This window comes from Muscardinus avellanarius (assembly GCF_963383645.1).
Source record: "Muscardinus avellanarius genome assembly, chromosome: 1".
Classification (NCBI taxonomy): Eukaryota; Metazoa; Chordata; class Mammalia; order Rodentia; family Gliridae; genus Muscardinus; species Muscardinus avellanarius.
The window spans coordinates 813,549-828,962 of NC_137786.1; the positions used below are offsets into that span (position 1 = coordinate 813,549).

At 60.3% G+C, this 15,414-nt stretch overlaps 1 protein-coding gene across 1 annotated transcript; it reads right to left on the reverse strand.

Annotated features, from left to right (window-relative positions):
• Nucleotides 1–220: 220 nt before the first annotated feature.
• On the reverse strand, nt 221–14,993 carry CLPTM1L (CLPTM1 like; the record flags this gene model as incomplete). The annotated part of the gene is made up of 17 exons (XM_080697153.1): nt 221–305; nt 1,368–1,483; nt 1,767–1,811; nt 1,892–1,947; nt 2,449–2,483; nt 3,256–3,338; nt 3,978–4,028; nt 4,795–4,860; nt 5,481–5,584; nt 6,483–6,567; nt 7,281–7,375; nt 8,092–8,209; nt 9,787–9,865; nt 11,206–11,351; nt 12,607–12,796; nt 14,338–14,438; nt 14,832–14,993. The coding sequence occupies 17 exons, from the start codon at nt 14,991–14,993 to the stop codon at nt 221–223; spliced, it is 1,617 nt and encodes a 538-aa protein (XP_080553279.1).
• Between the last annotated feature and the right edge of the window lie 421 nt (nt 14,994–15,414).

The following is a 15,414-nucleotide window of genomic DNA, read 5'->3' on the forward strand; positions in this document are numbered from 1 at the left end:
GATGACTGCCAGCGCAGCGCTAGGCCAGCAGTGTGCACGCGTGGGGCCAAGTAAATGCTTCCGGCTCCTTCCACACAAAAGGGAGCTTGGGAGATGCTGGGGAATGTTCACCGGGATTTGGCAACGCAGAAGGTGTGGTACCCAGAAATCCTCCACTTTCCAAGAATACCCTGAGGACCATGCGCCATCCTGCACAGTGGCCTGGGCCCGGATGAGGCGCTCAGTCCACGTGGGGCTTCCGCCGGGGCTGCTCCTCGTACGACTCCCCGAACTCGTTCACTCTGCTCTTATCCACAGGATAAAGCCTGCAAGGACAGGAGTGTGACCAGCAGCCGGCACGCACTCACCTGTTCTCCCTCGGAGGAGCGCGGGACCTGGGACCTCCCTCCACACCTCAGGGCAGGAGGCACGCCACCAGAAGGCAGGCAGCCGCCCTGGTGCTCCTGGGCCGCCCGGCCCTTCTCTGGCACACCGCATTCTACCCGGTCAGGAGAGGGAAGCTGATCAGAGGACAGAAAGCCTCTCGGGAAGCCTTCCTCCGCTCTCCGTCCAGGTCTAAGCACTTGATGCATCCACCTGCAGGGGCCTCGCCAACACTGCCCCTGGTTCCCGTAAGTGTGAAGCACGGGGACAGCGCCTGCTGCGCGGGCTACTGAGACAAAGCTGCAGCCTTAGAGCCGACCACTTCCTGCGAGGAGCCGCAGGGCTGGAAACGCATGGAGCCCGAGGGCCATGTGCGGGGGCTCAGGAGGCGCCCAGGGGCCGCTGGCTAAGGAGCAGCCTTGCACCGGCCACGTCAGCACTGGGCTTGCACAGGCTCCCTCCACCTCCGCTGTGACTGGGGACCACCCGGTGGCCCTGGCGACCACTGAAGGGATGGTGGTGTGGCACTCCCATGCCGCACACCCTGCCTCGGGGACGTCGCAGGCTGGAGGCAAGGCCGCTGCACCAGGAGGATGCCTGGAGCCTGAGAGGGCACTGAGGAGCCGTCAGCACGGGGCGGGCAGTGGTCTCTGAGTGTGGCAGGAAGGAAGGGGACAAGGGACCTTGAGGGCCAGAGCAGAAAGGATATAGCTGAGAAGTCTTGCCAGCCAGCGGCAGCAGGCCCCAGCCCGGGCCCCTACCCAGGAGGGGATGAGGGTCTGCGTTCCCTGCCACCGGGGAGGCCAGCGTGACTTGGTGTGTCTGTAGGTGCGGCCAGCGGCCCACAGCCTCGTTCACAGACCCGTGCTCTATGATGAGTGCTGGGCGTCAAAACAGCACAGGACAAGGACGAACGTGCAGGAGCGCAGTGACGATTCGGACAACACAGCGCTCCACGACCCTGACGTCGAGGCAGGCCGGGAGCAGGCGGGCCAGACACTCACCAGCGCTGGTACAGGTAGACCAGGAACACCACGTCGTCCCGGAAGCAGGCCAGCCGGTGCGATGTCGGCATGGTGATGATGAAGGCGAAGACGTCGTCGATGAAGGTGTTGAAAGCCTGCAGGCAGACCAGAAGGCGCTGGGTCACCGGGCCGGAGACCGAGAGGCAGCCCCAGCAGTGGCTCCTTCTCAGCTCCCCGGGGCCCAGACTGCAGGGTGCCAGGCCCAGGGCTTTTGTGTTGACAATGCGGCCTTTGGCTTAAAGCACCCTCCCCTGCCTATGGCGGCTGCATGGTCCTGCAAGGCTGCCCTAAGGCTCCTTGCAGCTTCTGAAGGGGCCGCAAGCAGAAGGGCCAGACCCCAGAGCGTCTCGACCACTCCATGGCACAGGCAGCACTTACCTTGTAGGTGAAGGCCTTCCAGGGCAGGTGTGCCACAGACTTCATCTGAAACAAGGAGAGACGCCACAGGTGAGCCACGGGTGGCACGAGGACAGCTGCGGCCCAGATGGAGGCGGGCGGCTTACCTTGTAGTTCACAAAGAGCTGCGGCAGCATGAAGAGGAAGCCAAAGGCGTAGACGCCTGCGGGAGGAGCAGGGTGCAGGATGGCGTTCGGCTCAGACTGCACAGGTGGCTGAGCACGGCCTGACACCAGAGCAGCTGGGCACCCAGCTTTCCAGGGCGTGCGGTACGTCAAGAGCGACTTGGGAGGGCAGGACGACGCTTCCACTCAGTGCCGCCGCTGTCCCCCCAGGGGCCAAGCAAGTGCCGGCTCGGGAGCCACCTGTGGCCGGGCTGGGGCTGGGACTCTGCTGGGGACAGCGGTGCGCACTGCAGAAGCCGGGGCCTGCGGGCCTCCCGGGTACCTTGTGGGGCTCGTGTGCTGGGGTTCTAGCATGAATGCCTTGGGTGCCCCACTCTGAGGGACGGAGCTCAGCGATCCACGCAGGGCTGAGCTTGGGGGTCGCCACGCTCTGCACCCACACGCCAGGGTGCCAGCCGCCCGCCACATGGGCTCACAGGCAGGAACGGGCCGTGGCTCTGGCTGCAAATACCGCCGCTAAAGTGGGGACACGGACTCACCATTCACAAAGCTGTTGATCAGCCAGGAGTACCAACTAAAACACAAGAAAAGTGTGACCTTCAGCAAAGACCAGCTTCCCACCCACTGAACACCTGTGCTCACGCGCTAAGAAGAGGGTTCAGCAAACCCTCACCGACACCTTCGCCCAGGGCAGCTGAGGGGCTGCACCCTGCTGCTCTTGTGCTACCCCAGGCTGTGGTCTTTCCTGGCACCCGACAGGCCCCAGCAGATCTGCACACGGCCTCTTCACACCACCACAGGCTTAGGCGGGAGACGGGTCTGACTAGCAATTCACCGCCAGCTGCCCACTCCCGACCACCACCCTGACCAGCGCCTGCTGTGGCCTCCACCCAATCCAGGCCAAGTCTTCCCTGCCGACACGTCCAGCTGCAGTTCACGTCCAGCTGGAGCCAGGAATCAAGCAGCCGTGCAGTTTGTACCGGCCTTTTCCTTCCTTCTACCTCTGTCTAGCCCCTGTCCCCACAAGGGTGCCGTAGCAGGGAGCATCCCCCTAAGCTGTAAGGGACCGCTGCGCCCATGTGGGGAGTAAGAGCTAGGGGCGCTGGGCGGCAGTCTCAGCCCTCACAAGCCCCCTGCACCTTCCAGTCTGAGAATCACTCCTGGAGCACCCGGGACCGAGGCGAGGGAGGCCTGCCATCCCACGTCTAGGGAGGCAGAGACCCAAAGCAGGCTGCAGCCGGGCCGCTGTTCCCAGCAGCGGGCCCTGAACACAAGGCCGCCTGCCAGGCGCTGACAAGGGCTCTCCTGCCGGCGAGCGTGAGGCCCCGAGGCCTGCAGCGGCCTACCTCTTGTACTTGATGTTCAGGAGCGAGTAGATGGCACCACCAACACAGAGCGGGTACAGCAGGTAGGACAGGTACCGCATGGCCTGCCGAGGGACAAAGGGACTTCTAGGTGCGTGTTCCAGGCGCGATGTCTTAGACCTATGCCATCAACTAGCTCACGGGGATGGCAATCAAGCACAGTCACCGATGCCGTGGTGCTTAGGGGCGTGGTGCCTCAGTGATGTGCCAACGCTGGACACGCCAGTGTGGCATGCCAACCACAGGGCCCGTGACCCAGGAGCACACCTGCAGGCCGGCCACAGGTGATGGCTGCTCTTGGCCTACCGCTTCCAACCTGGCACAAGAAAGCAGACCACAGCTGCCAGCAGCAGCGGGAGGAGCTGCTCACTGGGCTGCCGGCCACATGACACAGCCCGTCACCACTGCGTTTACGGCCTCGGGCTTTGCTGTAACGTCAAAAGCAGCCGAAATGTACATGGATGAACGTTAGACCAAGCGCCTAGAGCTGTTGCTGGGTAGAAACATCCTGCCAAGCCCAGCACTGTGTCGGCAGGGAGCTGATGCCCGGGACACCCGCCTTTTGGGCTTCTGTGCTGCGCTGCTGGCTCCAGACAACCATGGTGAGCCACGTGGTTGGGCTGGCTGGACGTGATCTTACGAACAGACCTTCTTGGTGCCAGACTGTTTACCCGACACCAGGGCCTGTATCACCCCACGCCTACCTGAGTATCGTATTCCTCAGTCTTCCTCTCAGACTCAGTGGAGGTGCCAAACTGTGTAAGATTGAATATAAGATGTCAGCTGACTCGGTCAGGCCCCAGTACAGTGGGCTGTGAGGATGGAGCAGTGGGTGGTTTCATGCCCACTGCAGAGCGGCCAGTGCCAATGCCAGCTGCACCCGCCACGGCCCTGCCTGCGGCCGTGCCAGTGCAGGTCACTGAGGTGGGCACCAGCCTGGGCTGCATGGGCATAGACACCTGCTCTGCCCTGCTGGGTGCTGCCCCATTGCTCCCAGTGCCCAGGACTGCTGATTCACAGTAGACATGCTTTCTATAGAAGCGTTTGACGTCAATAAAGGCAGAGAAGCCCTGGGCTAATGCTGCAACAGGAGATGCTGCTGTTTCAGCCTGGAAAAACGAGGCCACAAAACTCCCAAGGGCTAGCTCCATCACCGTCCAAACTCAAAACTCACAAACGCAAAACTCTGACATGCAATCCCAGCCCTGTTGTACCCAGCAGACTCAACATCTGGCCTCAGCTCCAGCCTCAGAGAGCTAACCAGGGACCCGTCCCCGCAGACCAGTATCCTCCTGCCTGCCCGTAGGCTCAGTATGGAGGTGTTGGGCCCTTGCTTTTGAGGTCAACACTAGGTCTCCTGACGAATCTATGGGTAAGGAAGAATTAGCAACTGATCAGCAAGCCAACTAGCCCTGCCAGGGGGCCCATCCCCAGGGTGGTGGTGCCCCACCTGACCTCGGCAGCCCCACCTTCCAGAGCAAGGGAACTAGAAACACTAGACCTCCTGGGAGTACGGCTCACCTGGAGCTGAGGCCAAAGGCCTCTCCAGGCCAGCGTGATCTTCAGTGCCTTCTTCACCTTCCAGAGCTGAAGGAGGAAAAGGAATGCTGAGTAGGCCTGAAGCGCAGGGAACGGGCCACCCAGGGCCATCGCCAGGCTGCCCTGCCTGCCGCTCTGCCTCAAGGCCATCTAATCCGTCTAGGTGCAGTCTCTAGCCCTTCGATGTCCTCACCACGACCTGGGCCAGTATGGCTCTCTCAGGTTGCCCCATGCCCAGGCAGGTGTCCACATCGGGATGACACCGTGGAAGGCCACTGAAGCCAAGCTTTTCATCAGGCACTGGTGGCTGTCCTCTGTGTGTGCCCGGCACTCTCCTCCAAGGCTTGGCTTCCCAGGTCCCTCCATGGGCCCTCTGCTGAGCACTCACAGTGGGGCTCAACCACGGGTGTCCAGACTTGAGCTCCCGCCCACGTGACCACCCCGCTCAACTCCACTGAAGCCACGGGTCCTGGAAGGCCGAGTGAGCCTGCTCCACGCTGCTGCTTCCTATGCACGGCAATGCAGCCAGGGCACAGGCCAAGCTTCGGGGGCCACCCTCCCCAGCGCCTTGGCAGCGGCTTCTCTGAGCCCAACAGGCCCAGGGACCCAGCGGTTCAGGCACCAGGCCACACCCACCACCCACCCGGAGCCACGTGTGGCAGGCTCACCTCAATGGCAGCCCCAACGCCGGCAGGGACCAGCACCAGCAGGCTCGTCTGCTCATCCAGCAGGAACAGGAAGATGACCACAGTGCTGAAGCAGCGCCAGAGTACTGAGGACCAGAGCAGCCAGTGAGGCAGTGCCGCCCACCCCCACGGAGCTCGGCTCGGCCCTCCCAGGCCACGCCATCCCACGCAAATACAGCTGTGCGGCGGGAGCCAGCTCCACGGCAAAGCTCTCGCTGGCGTGCGAGGCCCTAGGTCCACCCAGGACCACACGCTGGAATGAAAGCTACAACAGCGGACAACTACACACTCTGGAGACGCTCCGAAAAGATCACCGAGGCCACAGGACTGAGTGGCTGGCAGCCGCATGCGGATGTGTGTGTGCCAGGTGAGGCCAGGACCGGGAGCCCCCGCTCTCTGGTGTCCTTGGTTCATGTCCCCTGCTCTGTGATGGGCTTGATTTTTTTTTTTTTTTTTTACAAAGCTACGCTTTTCTCAAGCTGTACTTTGAATAAACCACTCTAGCTCATTCTGCCTTCATGAGTGGCCACTGACCCCAGGGGGCTACAAGTTAGGGCCACAGCCACCTAGGACTCAGCAGGAGGTCCCTCCTCTCCTAGGAAACCTGGTGATACCAAAGGCCACCCAGGATTTGTCTTGATCATGTGAGAAAGACTGCCTTCGTGTGGGAGATGATACTGGCAGCCAAATCCACCCCACTGTCTCAGAGGGTGGGAGATGCGAGATCCTGGCCCTAGATCTGCACCCCTGAGCGACTCAGATGCTCAGCGGACCCAGGCACCTGCTCCTCCCCACCTGTTGGCCCTCCCGGGTTCCTGGTGCTCGCTCGACTGCCGCACGTGCGAGTGAGCTTCCAGATGGAAAGTGGCACCACCATGGCGAGCGCAAACCCAGTGCTGTGGCGATGCGCACGTTAGAGGTGCGAGCTGCAGGCTTCGAGGACCCCTGGGGACATCCTAGCCGCAGGACCCTCCTGAGCCCTACCTGCTTTGGTGGACATCCCAATCATGCTCTTCTTTTTCTTCCAGAAACTGATGTCGTTTTTAAATGCCAGGAAGTCAAACAGAAGCTGCAGAGAGCAGAAGAGAGCAGACAGGACAGCAGTCTGCATCCACCTCATGTGGCTGTGAGCCTCAGCACACCCCCCTACGCACACACCCACGGAGCCTGCCCCATGTCAGGCCTGGGGGTGGACTTAGCAGGGCACGCCCCAGAGCATCGAGTGTCAGTGGTGAGGAGCACGAGGACACACAGGGCTTCCTTTCCTACTACTCTGAACCCCAGCGCCACGCTCTGCTCTTGGCTGCCCTACTCAGGAAGGTCTTCTCTCTTGCTGGTAAGGAACACAGCAGCGCATCTTTGGAGGCACCGACTCCAACAGTGGCATCTGCTCTCTGGACTTTGGGGAGCTGCGGCTGGGTGGCACCCAGAAGCTCCTCCCGTCCTCCATCCCACCAACCGCAGGCTCAGGCTCCTGCACAAAACCTCACTACGCAGTTTCAAACTTAAAAGTCCTAATGCCGGACTCTACAGCGGAAACCTATTCTGCAGTCACCTGTCAATCTCACTGATGTGCTCAAAGCCTGCAAATTCTTTTGAACACAGCCTCCAAAGCCAGCAACCAAGGCCCAGCATCCATGGGCTGTGGACAGTCCTGTGACCCTTCCTGAGCTCAGAGTCCTGCAGGGCTGGCACTCAGGCCAAACTGACCACCGTGGGAGGAGGGGCTGCGGAACCTCCAGCCTTCCCCATGCTCCCAACGAGGGGCAGGTGAGGACTCACGTGAAACGCGGCCACAAAGAAGGTCAAGGCCAGGAAGTACAAGTTGGTGTCTACGAAGATTCCCTTCACCTCGTCAGCATCCTTCTCCGAGAACCCTGAGGAGGAGACGCGTGAACTGGAGGATGTGCCACTCCAGTCTACACAGCCAGCCCTGAATGCAGAACAGCGACGTCCTGGCAGCCGTCAAAGTGCGTCTGCAAAATCATGGCATTAAAATATTGTGCTCTGCCTGGAGTGGTGGCGCACGCTTATAACCCCAGCATTCGGGAGGCTGAGGCAAGAGGATCGGGGTTCATAGACAGCCTCAGCTCCGTAGTGAGGCCCTCTGCAACTTAGTGAGAGCCTGTTTCAAAATAAAGAATAAAAAATAGGACAGGTGGTGTAGCTCAGAGGTAGAATGCCCCTGGGTTCCATCCTCAGTAGCAGGGCGGGGAAAAAAAAAGTGCTCTGGCCGGGCATGGCAATCCCAGTACTTGGCCTGGGAGGCTGAGACAGGAGGGTGCAGATTGGAAGCCACGACTCTGTTTCCAAATAAAAACTAGAGCGGAGACGTGGTATAGCTTGGAGGTAGAATGCCCCAGGGTTCAATCCCCAGTACCACACATCCACAAAAACTATGTCTAAATAAAGCAAAGTTTCAGAAAATCCACAAGGTCACTCTCAGAGAGAGGTAAATGAAGACAAGACGTTGGTGAGCACTCTGACCTCTGGCCACAGCACGAGCCTCACCAGGAGCGTCTACAGAACCCCACAATCAATGGAGCAAAGCACGCTGCATCTGCCGCAGGCAGCCTGGCTCCCGTGTACCCACCGAACTGCTGCAGAGAGTACACGGCGTCCTGCATGTGGATCCAGAAGCGCAGCCGGCCCAGCGAGATCTTGTCATAGGACACGGTGAGCGGCAGCTCTGTGGTGGAGCGGTTGATCACCTGCCACCGAGACCACAGGTAAGCACCTGCCGCACAGGACGCAGGCCCAGCAGGGGCCCATGACGCCTGGATACCGCGCCCTCCCCGCCCAGCCTCAGCCCACCAAGTCTGCTCGCAGCTCAGCCCTCACCGGGCCTTTTCCACAGGAGGTGGACGTGGCCTCGTAGGCCGCGGTCTCAGAGCAGTGCGGGCGTCCTGCACCGGGGCTGTAGACTCTCTTCCTGAGCGGGGTGCTCCTGCTCTCCTCCTCACAGCCTCCGACCCCACAAGCTCATGGGTGCTGGTGGCAGGCCCCTCGACCCACACGTGCCCTAGTCTTTCCAGGAGCCACTGGGCTTGCTATGACACGGTGCTGGGGGCAGTCATAGGCACCGGCAGAAGGGCCTTGGTTGTCTTGAAAGAGCCCGAGATCGCACGGCGACACACTGGCCGAGTGTGCAGGTCTGAACATGCATGGGAGCTGCAGCAGCAGCAGCACGCGAGCCAGGCAGCAGCGTGCGGAGCCACGACCATCCCGGGGCAGGGCACACAGAGCACCGTGGTCCCTGCACAGACCTGTGTCCCACCACAAAAGGCTGGGGTCAGGGCACAGCAATGTGGTGGGGCTGGCAACCTGGGACGTCCAGGCTGCCAGAGCCCAGCCCTGGGCACCCAGATACCGGGGCGCCCACACCAGAGCCTGGGCCCGGCAGCCTGGCTCGGCAGTAATACTGGGCGCCCGCACCGTGAAGGGGGCAGGCAAATGGCAAACCCCTGGTCACCCTGGGGCTGCTTGTTGGAGGGCAGCAGGCAGATGAGGCCCACTGGGCAGCAGCCTAACGCCTGCCCTTGGTGGAGACACCCCTCAGAAGTGGCTGGAGGGAGACAAAGTGAGCGGCGCCCACTCCAGCGCGAGTCCCACTGCACACAGGGCAGGCTGGCAGAGCGCTGCTTCCCAAGTGCCGCAGGAGCAGCCCCACACCCCGCACAGCACAGCGGGCGTCTCAGCGCGGCCCAGCCTCCGAGTTCTGTGACTGCACCACAGCACACTCCAGAAAAGGAGCCCAGAGAGAGCAGGGCGGCAAGGGGGGCTGGGAGAGGGCCAGGTGGCTGAGGGCCCACCCAGGACGCAGCCCAGCTCACCGGCCAAATGGGAGCAGCCTCATCTGTGAAGCAGGGACGGCGCCACAGCTCCTGGTGGTGGGACGCAGCAGCGCCCACCAATAACCATTTGCCGTTATTCTCTCCTGTGACCAGCTGAGGCTAGCCGCCTGCTTTGACCCTCAAGGGACGCTAGAGCCCAGGGCGCGGCCTGAGCCCCCGCCGCCTCACTCGCAGGAGCTGCTTAACGGAGCTCCTAAGGCCGGCCACCTGTGTATGCCCTTACTGACTGCTCCAGAGCCCTTTCCAAGGGCGGAACCGGGGCATGGGAACCCCAGCCAGGCAGTGGCAAGGCTAGGGCTCAGCCAGGTCCTGGGGCCCTCGCCAGCCTTGCGCACCCAAGAGGGACACGTCTACCACGTGTGGAAGTCTGTGCCGAGGTCCTGCCAGGCCCGAGCGCCAGCCCCCGCGCATCATGGGAGAAGAGCGTGGCTCACCATCAGATCCTTCACGCGGTTGCTCAGATGGTCGATGAACAGGATGGGGAGATAGTGCACAGTCTCCCCCAGCTGGATCCTGGGGTTGGAGCACAGTGGCCAGTCAGCGTGCGCCTCCCCAGCAGACATCCCACCCCACATCACCTCTGACCGCGCCTGTTACTAATCCCAAGCCGCAGGAGCGCGAAGGGCATGCAGTAACAGTGACAGCCACACACGGAAGCCCCAGAGACGCCAGTGGGCACCGACGGGCACATGGTCACGCAGCAAGGACCATCTGTGTGCTGGCACACAGTGAGCCTGTGAGGCTGAAGACAGGAAACAAGGCCATCCGCCACTGACCCCGGGAGGGAGGATCGGCCCCCTGGAGACCTGGGCGGGAGGCCTGGGGACAGGAGTGCGGGTTGTGCCAGGTGAGCTTTCTGTACCTCTTGTACTTTGAACCACACACATAGATGACATAATCAAAGATAAGATTAGGCCTAGAAAGTGGAAGTCCCACAGGAAATGTGTGTAGGAACCCAGGGCCCTCTACCTCAGAGCTATTTTTTTTTTTTTTTTTTTTTTTGCCGTGGTACTAGGGGTGGAACTCAGGGCTGTTCTACCTCCAGGCTACACCCCCAGCCCTATTCTATAATTTATTTGGAAACAGGGTCTCGCTAAGTTGCAGAGAGCCTCACTAAGTAGCTGAGGCTGGCCACGAACCTGCAATCCTCCTGTCTCAGCCTCCCAAGAACTGGGATTACAAGTATGCGGCACCACGCCCAGCCCCCTTAGCCCTTCTTAAATTTTGGAACAGGGCACACCGGCCTCAAGCCTGTGATCCTCCTGTCTTAGCCTCCCAAGTAGTGGGATCACAGGTATGCACCACTGTGCCTGGCCACAGGAGCTACTTAGGATGAGTCAGCAAGTTACTCTCGTCTTGACCGTTTCAGAAGTGAATGTCTGTGGTCCTCAATGCTGGCCCTCCAGTGAGGGAAGGGAAGTGAGAATGGCCAGCATCCAGCCAACGAGTGGTAGCGAGGCTTGCCAAGGCCACAATCTGGAGATAAATTCTGAAGCCAACATAACACATCAGCTAACACCTGCACAGCCATGGCCAGGGTGTGCAGACACAGCAGGAACTGTGTGCAGCATTCGGGTCTAACTGCTGTTACCCGAGTCCAGTGGACGTCTCTGCCAAAAGCAAAGGGCACGAGGTGTCCACTGGGACTCAACTCTCCCAAAGCTTCCAGACAACTCCAGGAGTGGAGAGGAGCTGGGGAGCTGCCGGCAGCTGGACACAGTGGCCACAGGACACAGGATGGCCACGGGATCTGGGTTAAGCTGGTCAGTCTCAGCGTCTCCCCCTGGCTGGGGTCACCCTGTGGGCAGCTCCCAAGCTGTTCCCTCCCACACCAGATCCCAGGCGGCACTTACATCTTCATGTAGCGATGCACGTCAGCGGGCAGGGAGGACCCATCGAAGACAAAGTCATCCACCATCACGTTCAGCGTCAGCCGGGGTCTCCAGTGGGAGACAGGCTCATCCAGAGCACTCGATGGTTTTTCTGCTTCGATTTGTTGCTAAAAAAAAGAGGCAGTAGTCAGGCCAGGGTGGAAAATGGAGCCTGAGACAGACTGGGCCAGCAGCACAGTCAGCACCTCTACGGCAGAGAGGCTAGCCGGCAGACCAGCACCACCAGGGAAAAAGGGCCCATTGGAGGGGCCGTGGGGTCTCAGGCTCCCGTCTCCCCAGTCTGCCACACCCTCTCCTTCCCAAGTCCTGTAGTCGTGGGTCCTGATCACTACACCTTCAGGGTCCGCAGGCTAAGCAGGGCCACTCCTGGGATCCTGGACCCCTGGGAGCAGGCTAACAGGTGGGCTGCTAACACAGCCCTGCAGGTCCTAAGGAGATGCCAGGATGAAGGCTCTAAGCCAGACAAGAAAAGCTGTCTGAAGAGATGTGCTGAAGATCAGGCATCAGTTCTAACCTAAACTCAGATGGCAGCTGTGAGTGACAGGAAAATCTTGATCTCAGACCCAGCTGATAAGTCCACGCAGTGATACATCTATCTCCTTCCTAACAACAGCTCACTAATAACTTTACACTGAAGAGGGTCTTCCAAGTAACAGCAGCCCACATTCCCACAACACTTGCTACAATCCAGAGGGCGCCACACCCATCACTCACAGATCTCTCAAGGGGCACTGGCGGCCGCCGTTCCCCGGGAGAACACCGAGGTCTGGAGGTGAGGACCCTCCTCGGAAGATACAGCAAGCAAAAGCCAGGTGAGAGGATTCTCAAGACCTGCTCCTAACACTGACAGCGACCCTCTCTGTGCCTACGACTTCACAGCTGCTTCTAAAACGTTCCTATTCACATTTTGTGAATTACCTCACATTCTATCCAACACACACCCGGACACTGGATTTCCCTTGTTTATCCAATGCCTCCTTAATGACCACTTGTGATTTTTCAGTTTTTCTTTGCACATACAGCTTTCTAGAGGTGAACACAATGTAACATGTACCCATACTGTTCCTGCAATACAGTGCAGCTTGAGTGCAGAGTGACAGGTGCAAGCAGATTCTGCAGGGTGCGTCTCCCCACCCTGCCAGGAGGGCGCACAGAATGCCACAGCCCCAGAGAGGATCTGGGTACGGAATGCTAAGGATCGCTCAGCCGTGCGTCCCAGCCGCACAGGCGGCAGACCATTCAGAAGACACCTCCGCGTTTACTTTCCAGCAGTCACTACAGTCCCAGCTGTGAGCTGACCCACACAGGCGGGCACGTGCAGCCTCTGGCGGTACAACCTGCTCTGCCCTGTGCGACCCTCACCTGTACATCGGATTCCCCAGTGAGCAGGTTGATCTCTTCCGGTTTCGGGACCATGTAGGTGGTCAGAGGGCTGACCAGGTGTACCTGCTTCCCATCATGCCAGGGCAGAATCCCAGCATGATGCAAAAATATATAGGCATACAGTGTCCCGTTGTTTCTTGTTTTCTTTGGTACAGAAACGTTAACTGTCCTGAAATAGAACAAATGGTCATTTCAAACACATATGCTTTACATTCTATACTTACACACAGAGACACTACTCCACTATCTTTAGAGGAAGTTTCACATCAACTAATTTCAGCTCACCACTACTAAAAGCAAACCCCACCTGCCTGTGAATTCCCTAAGTTCTGAGTGAGGATGTGCCACGTTTTGCAGAGCGTGGCAGCTACAAGTGACCGTGAACAAGCCCGCACTCACTGCCTCCGTTTCATGAGGCTCAGAGAGGACTCACAGGGAGGCCAGGTGGAGGCTGGCCCTGGGCCTGACGACAGACCAGCAATGTCTGCAGCACAGTAAAGCGGTACAGCTTAAAAGTCAGCCTCTGTGAAGCCACACAGGCTAGAAGCACTTCTTTAGTGGTATGAGGAATCCTCGGAACTATTTCAGGTGGGTAGTTCGACTTCTGTTATATTTCTGAAGAAAAGATGGCAGATTCTTGGCCATAAAAGATGGATTTCCAGGCCTCTGGTCGGCCTCCCTCTCAGGCTTTGGCCAAGGCCTGGCTCTCATTTGCATATGCTGGCTGACACGCCACACCGAATTGCACAGAACTCACCCCCTGCACCAGTGCAGAACCGTAACAGTACTTCCTCTTCTCTCCAGAGTTCTAAATCACTGCTGCTACAAAGAACAAAGGACACCTGGCTGCCACACAGCCAGAGGCCCTCCGGGCACCCCGAGTAGTTCTCGTGTGTGCGGGTGTGCAGCTGGCTCTCCGCTGGCCTCACAGGCATTTCAGACGAGTACACCCTCTGTGGCCGGGCTTAGAGAGGGCTGCGGAATCTTCTCCCTCCTCCACACCCAGAAACGAAAACCCTCACTGCCTGTCCTCCACGACTGACAACAGGGTGTGGCACAGGGGCAGCACTCACACCTGTGAAACAAACTCCAGGGAAGCAGGGTTCTGTGCATTTCTGGAAAACCAGGGCAGCTATATCTAAGGTGCAGGAGCCTCCGTTTCATAAGGCGCGGCGAGGTGCTTAACTGGCCTGAGGTCACAGGTTAGAGCGCCCAGGTGAACTAGAAAGGGGCCTGATCGACCATGCTTCTCTACCTGGGACCTTGCCTCTGTCTGTCCAATGGAGCCTGCTGCGCAGTGAGATGGGAAAGACAGGTGTCTGGAATTATACCTGTTCAGCTTTAAAGGTTAGAACTACTTTTAAATTTGCCACATGTTAATCTAAAAAAGTTACTCTACAAAGTTAGAGGCTGTTTCAACTGTCCAGTGTCCTATGTCACCTAATTATGATTTTACGCACAATTTTCACCGTCATCCTAATTTCTTTCTCCCTTACAAGTAACTTAAGTGAACAACTTCCACCTGGTGGAACAGTGGTACTTGCTCCTCTGGAGAACCCCCTGGCCGCTATGCGCCTCACCCCACATTGCGTCATAGCCCACCATTTTCAAGACGTCAGGCAAGATCACCTCTTTAAGTCAACCTCGCTATGTATGCAGTGCTAACATTAGCGTCACGGCTATCCCTGGCACTTTGTCCCGCACTCACACCTTTCAAATTTGGACTCCACATCAAAGTCTTCCACGTTCAAGACCAGGTCTACATTGTTCTCGGCACCAAGGCTGGACCTCGTGGTGGTGTACACACTCAGCTGGAAAGGGTGGCAAGAAAGTTAGCCCAGAGGCCCCTGGCAGAAAACAACCCCACAGCCTGGGAGGCCAGGCAACCCCCAGGGCAGAACCTGCCCGGTCAGGGTGGAGGTGTCCAACGTGTGTGGGGCAGAGAACCTGCAAAAGCTCGAGGCTCCTAGGGGATGTCTGCACGAGGGGACACGTCTGGGTGGGGTGACGCCGGGAGGAGCCCCACCCGGACTCCAGGCACTGGCTCGGGGGCCGGGGGCGGCACAGGCCCAGGAAGACCCGGGCACGGGGCTGTAACAGCAGGGCACTGCCTGGGGGCCCACCCGGCTCTCTCCAGGCCGGCGGCCCCGGGCGGGTGGGCAGCTCGCGGCACAGGCCCGCCCGCCCCCGCCCGCGGCGCTCACCTGCAGCTTGGGCCGCCGCGCCAGGTAGGGCTGGATGCAGTTGGCGTGGCCGGCGCACGGGCGGGTGTAGACGATGCCATACATGACCCAGCAGGTGTGCACCACGTACACCACAAACACGCCCACCACCAGGCTGGTGAAGGAGCTGCGGCCGCTCCACATGGCGCCGCCGCCGCGGGACGAGCGAGTGGCCCGAGCCCGCCGCTCACGCGAGAGCCGCCGCGCCCCGCCGCCGTCGCGGGGGAACCCAGGCGCCGCGCCCGCCGCCCCGCATGCTCCCGCCGCCGGCGCCGCCGTCCCGGCCGCCGCTTCCGGGCCCGCGCGCCGCCGCCGGAAGTGGGCGCACGGCCCCCTGGGAGCCGGCTCGGCCGCCGCGCGCACGCGCGTCCGCTGCCGGGTGGGGCGCGCTGGGACGTCACGCGACCGCGCCGCGCTCCCGGCAGGCCCCGCGCGCCGGCGCTCGGAGCCCACGGGCGTGGCGGGTGGCGGGCCGCGGGTCTGGGCAGCGGGAGCGGGCGGCGGCGGGGCAGTGGAGCCCCAGGCCGGGCGGGCGGCGCGGGGCGCGGGCCGGGCACGGTGCCCC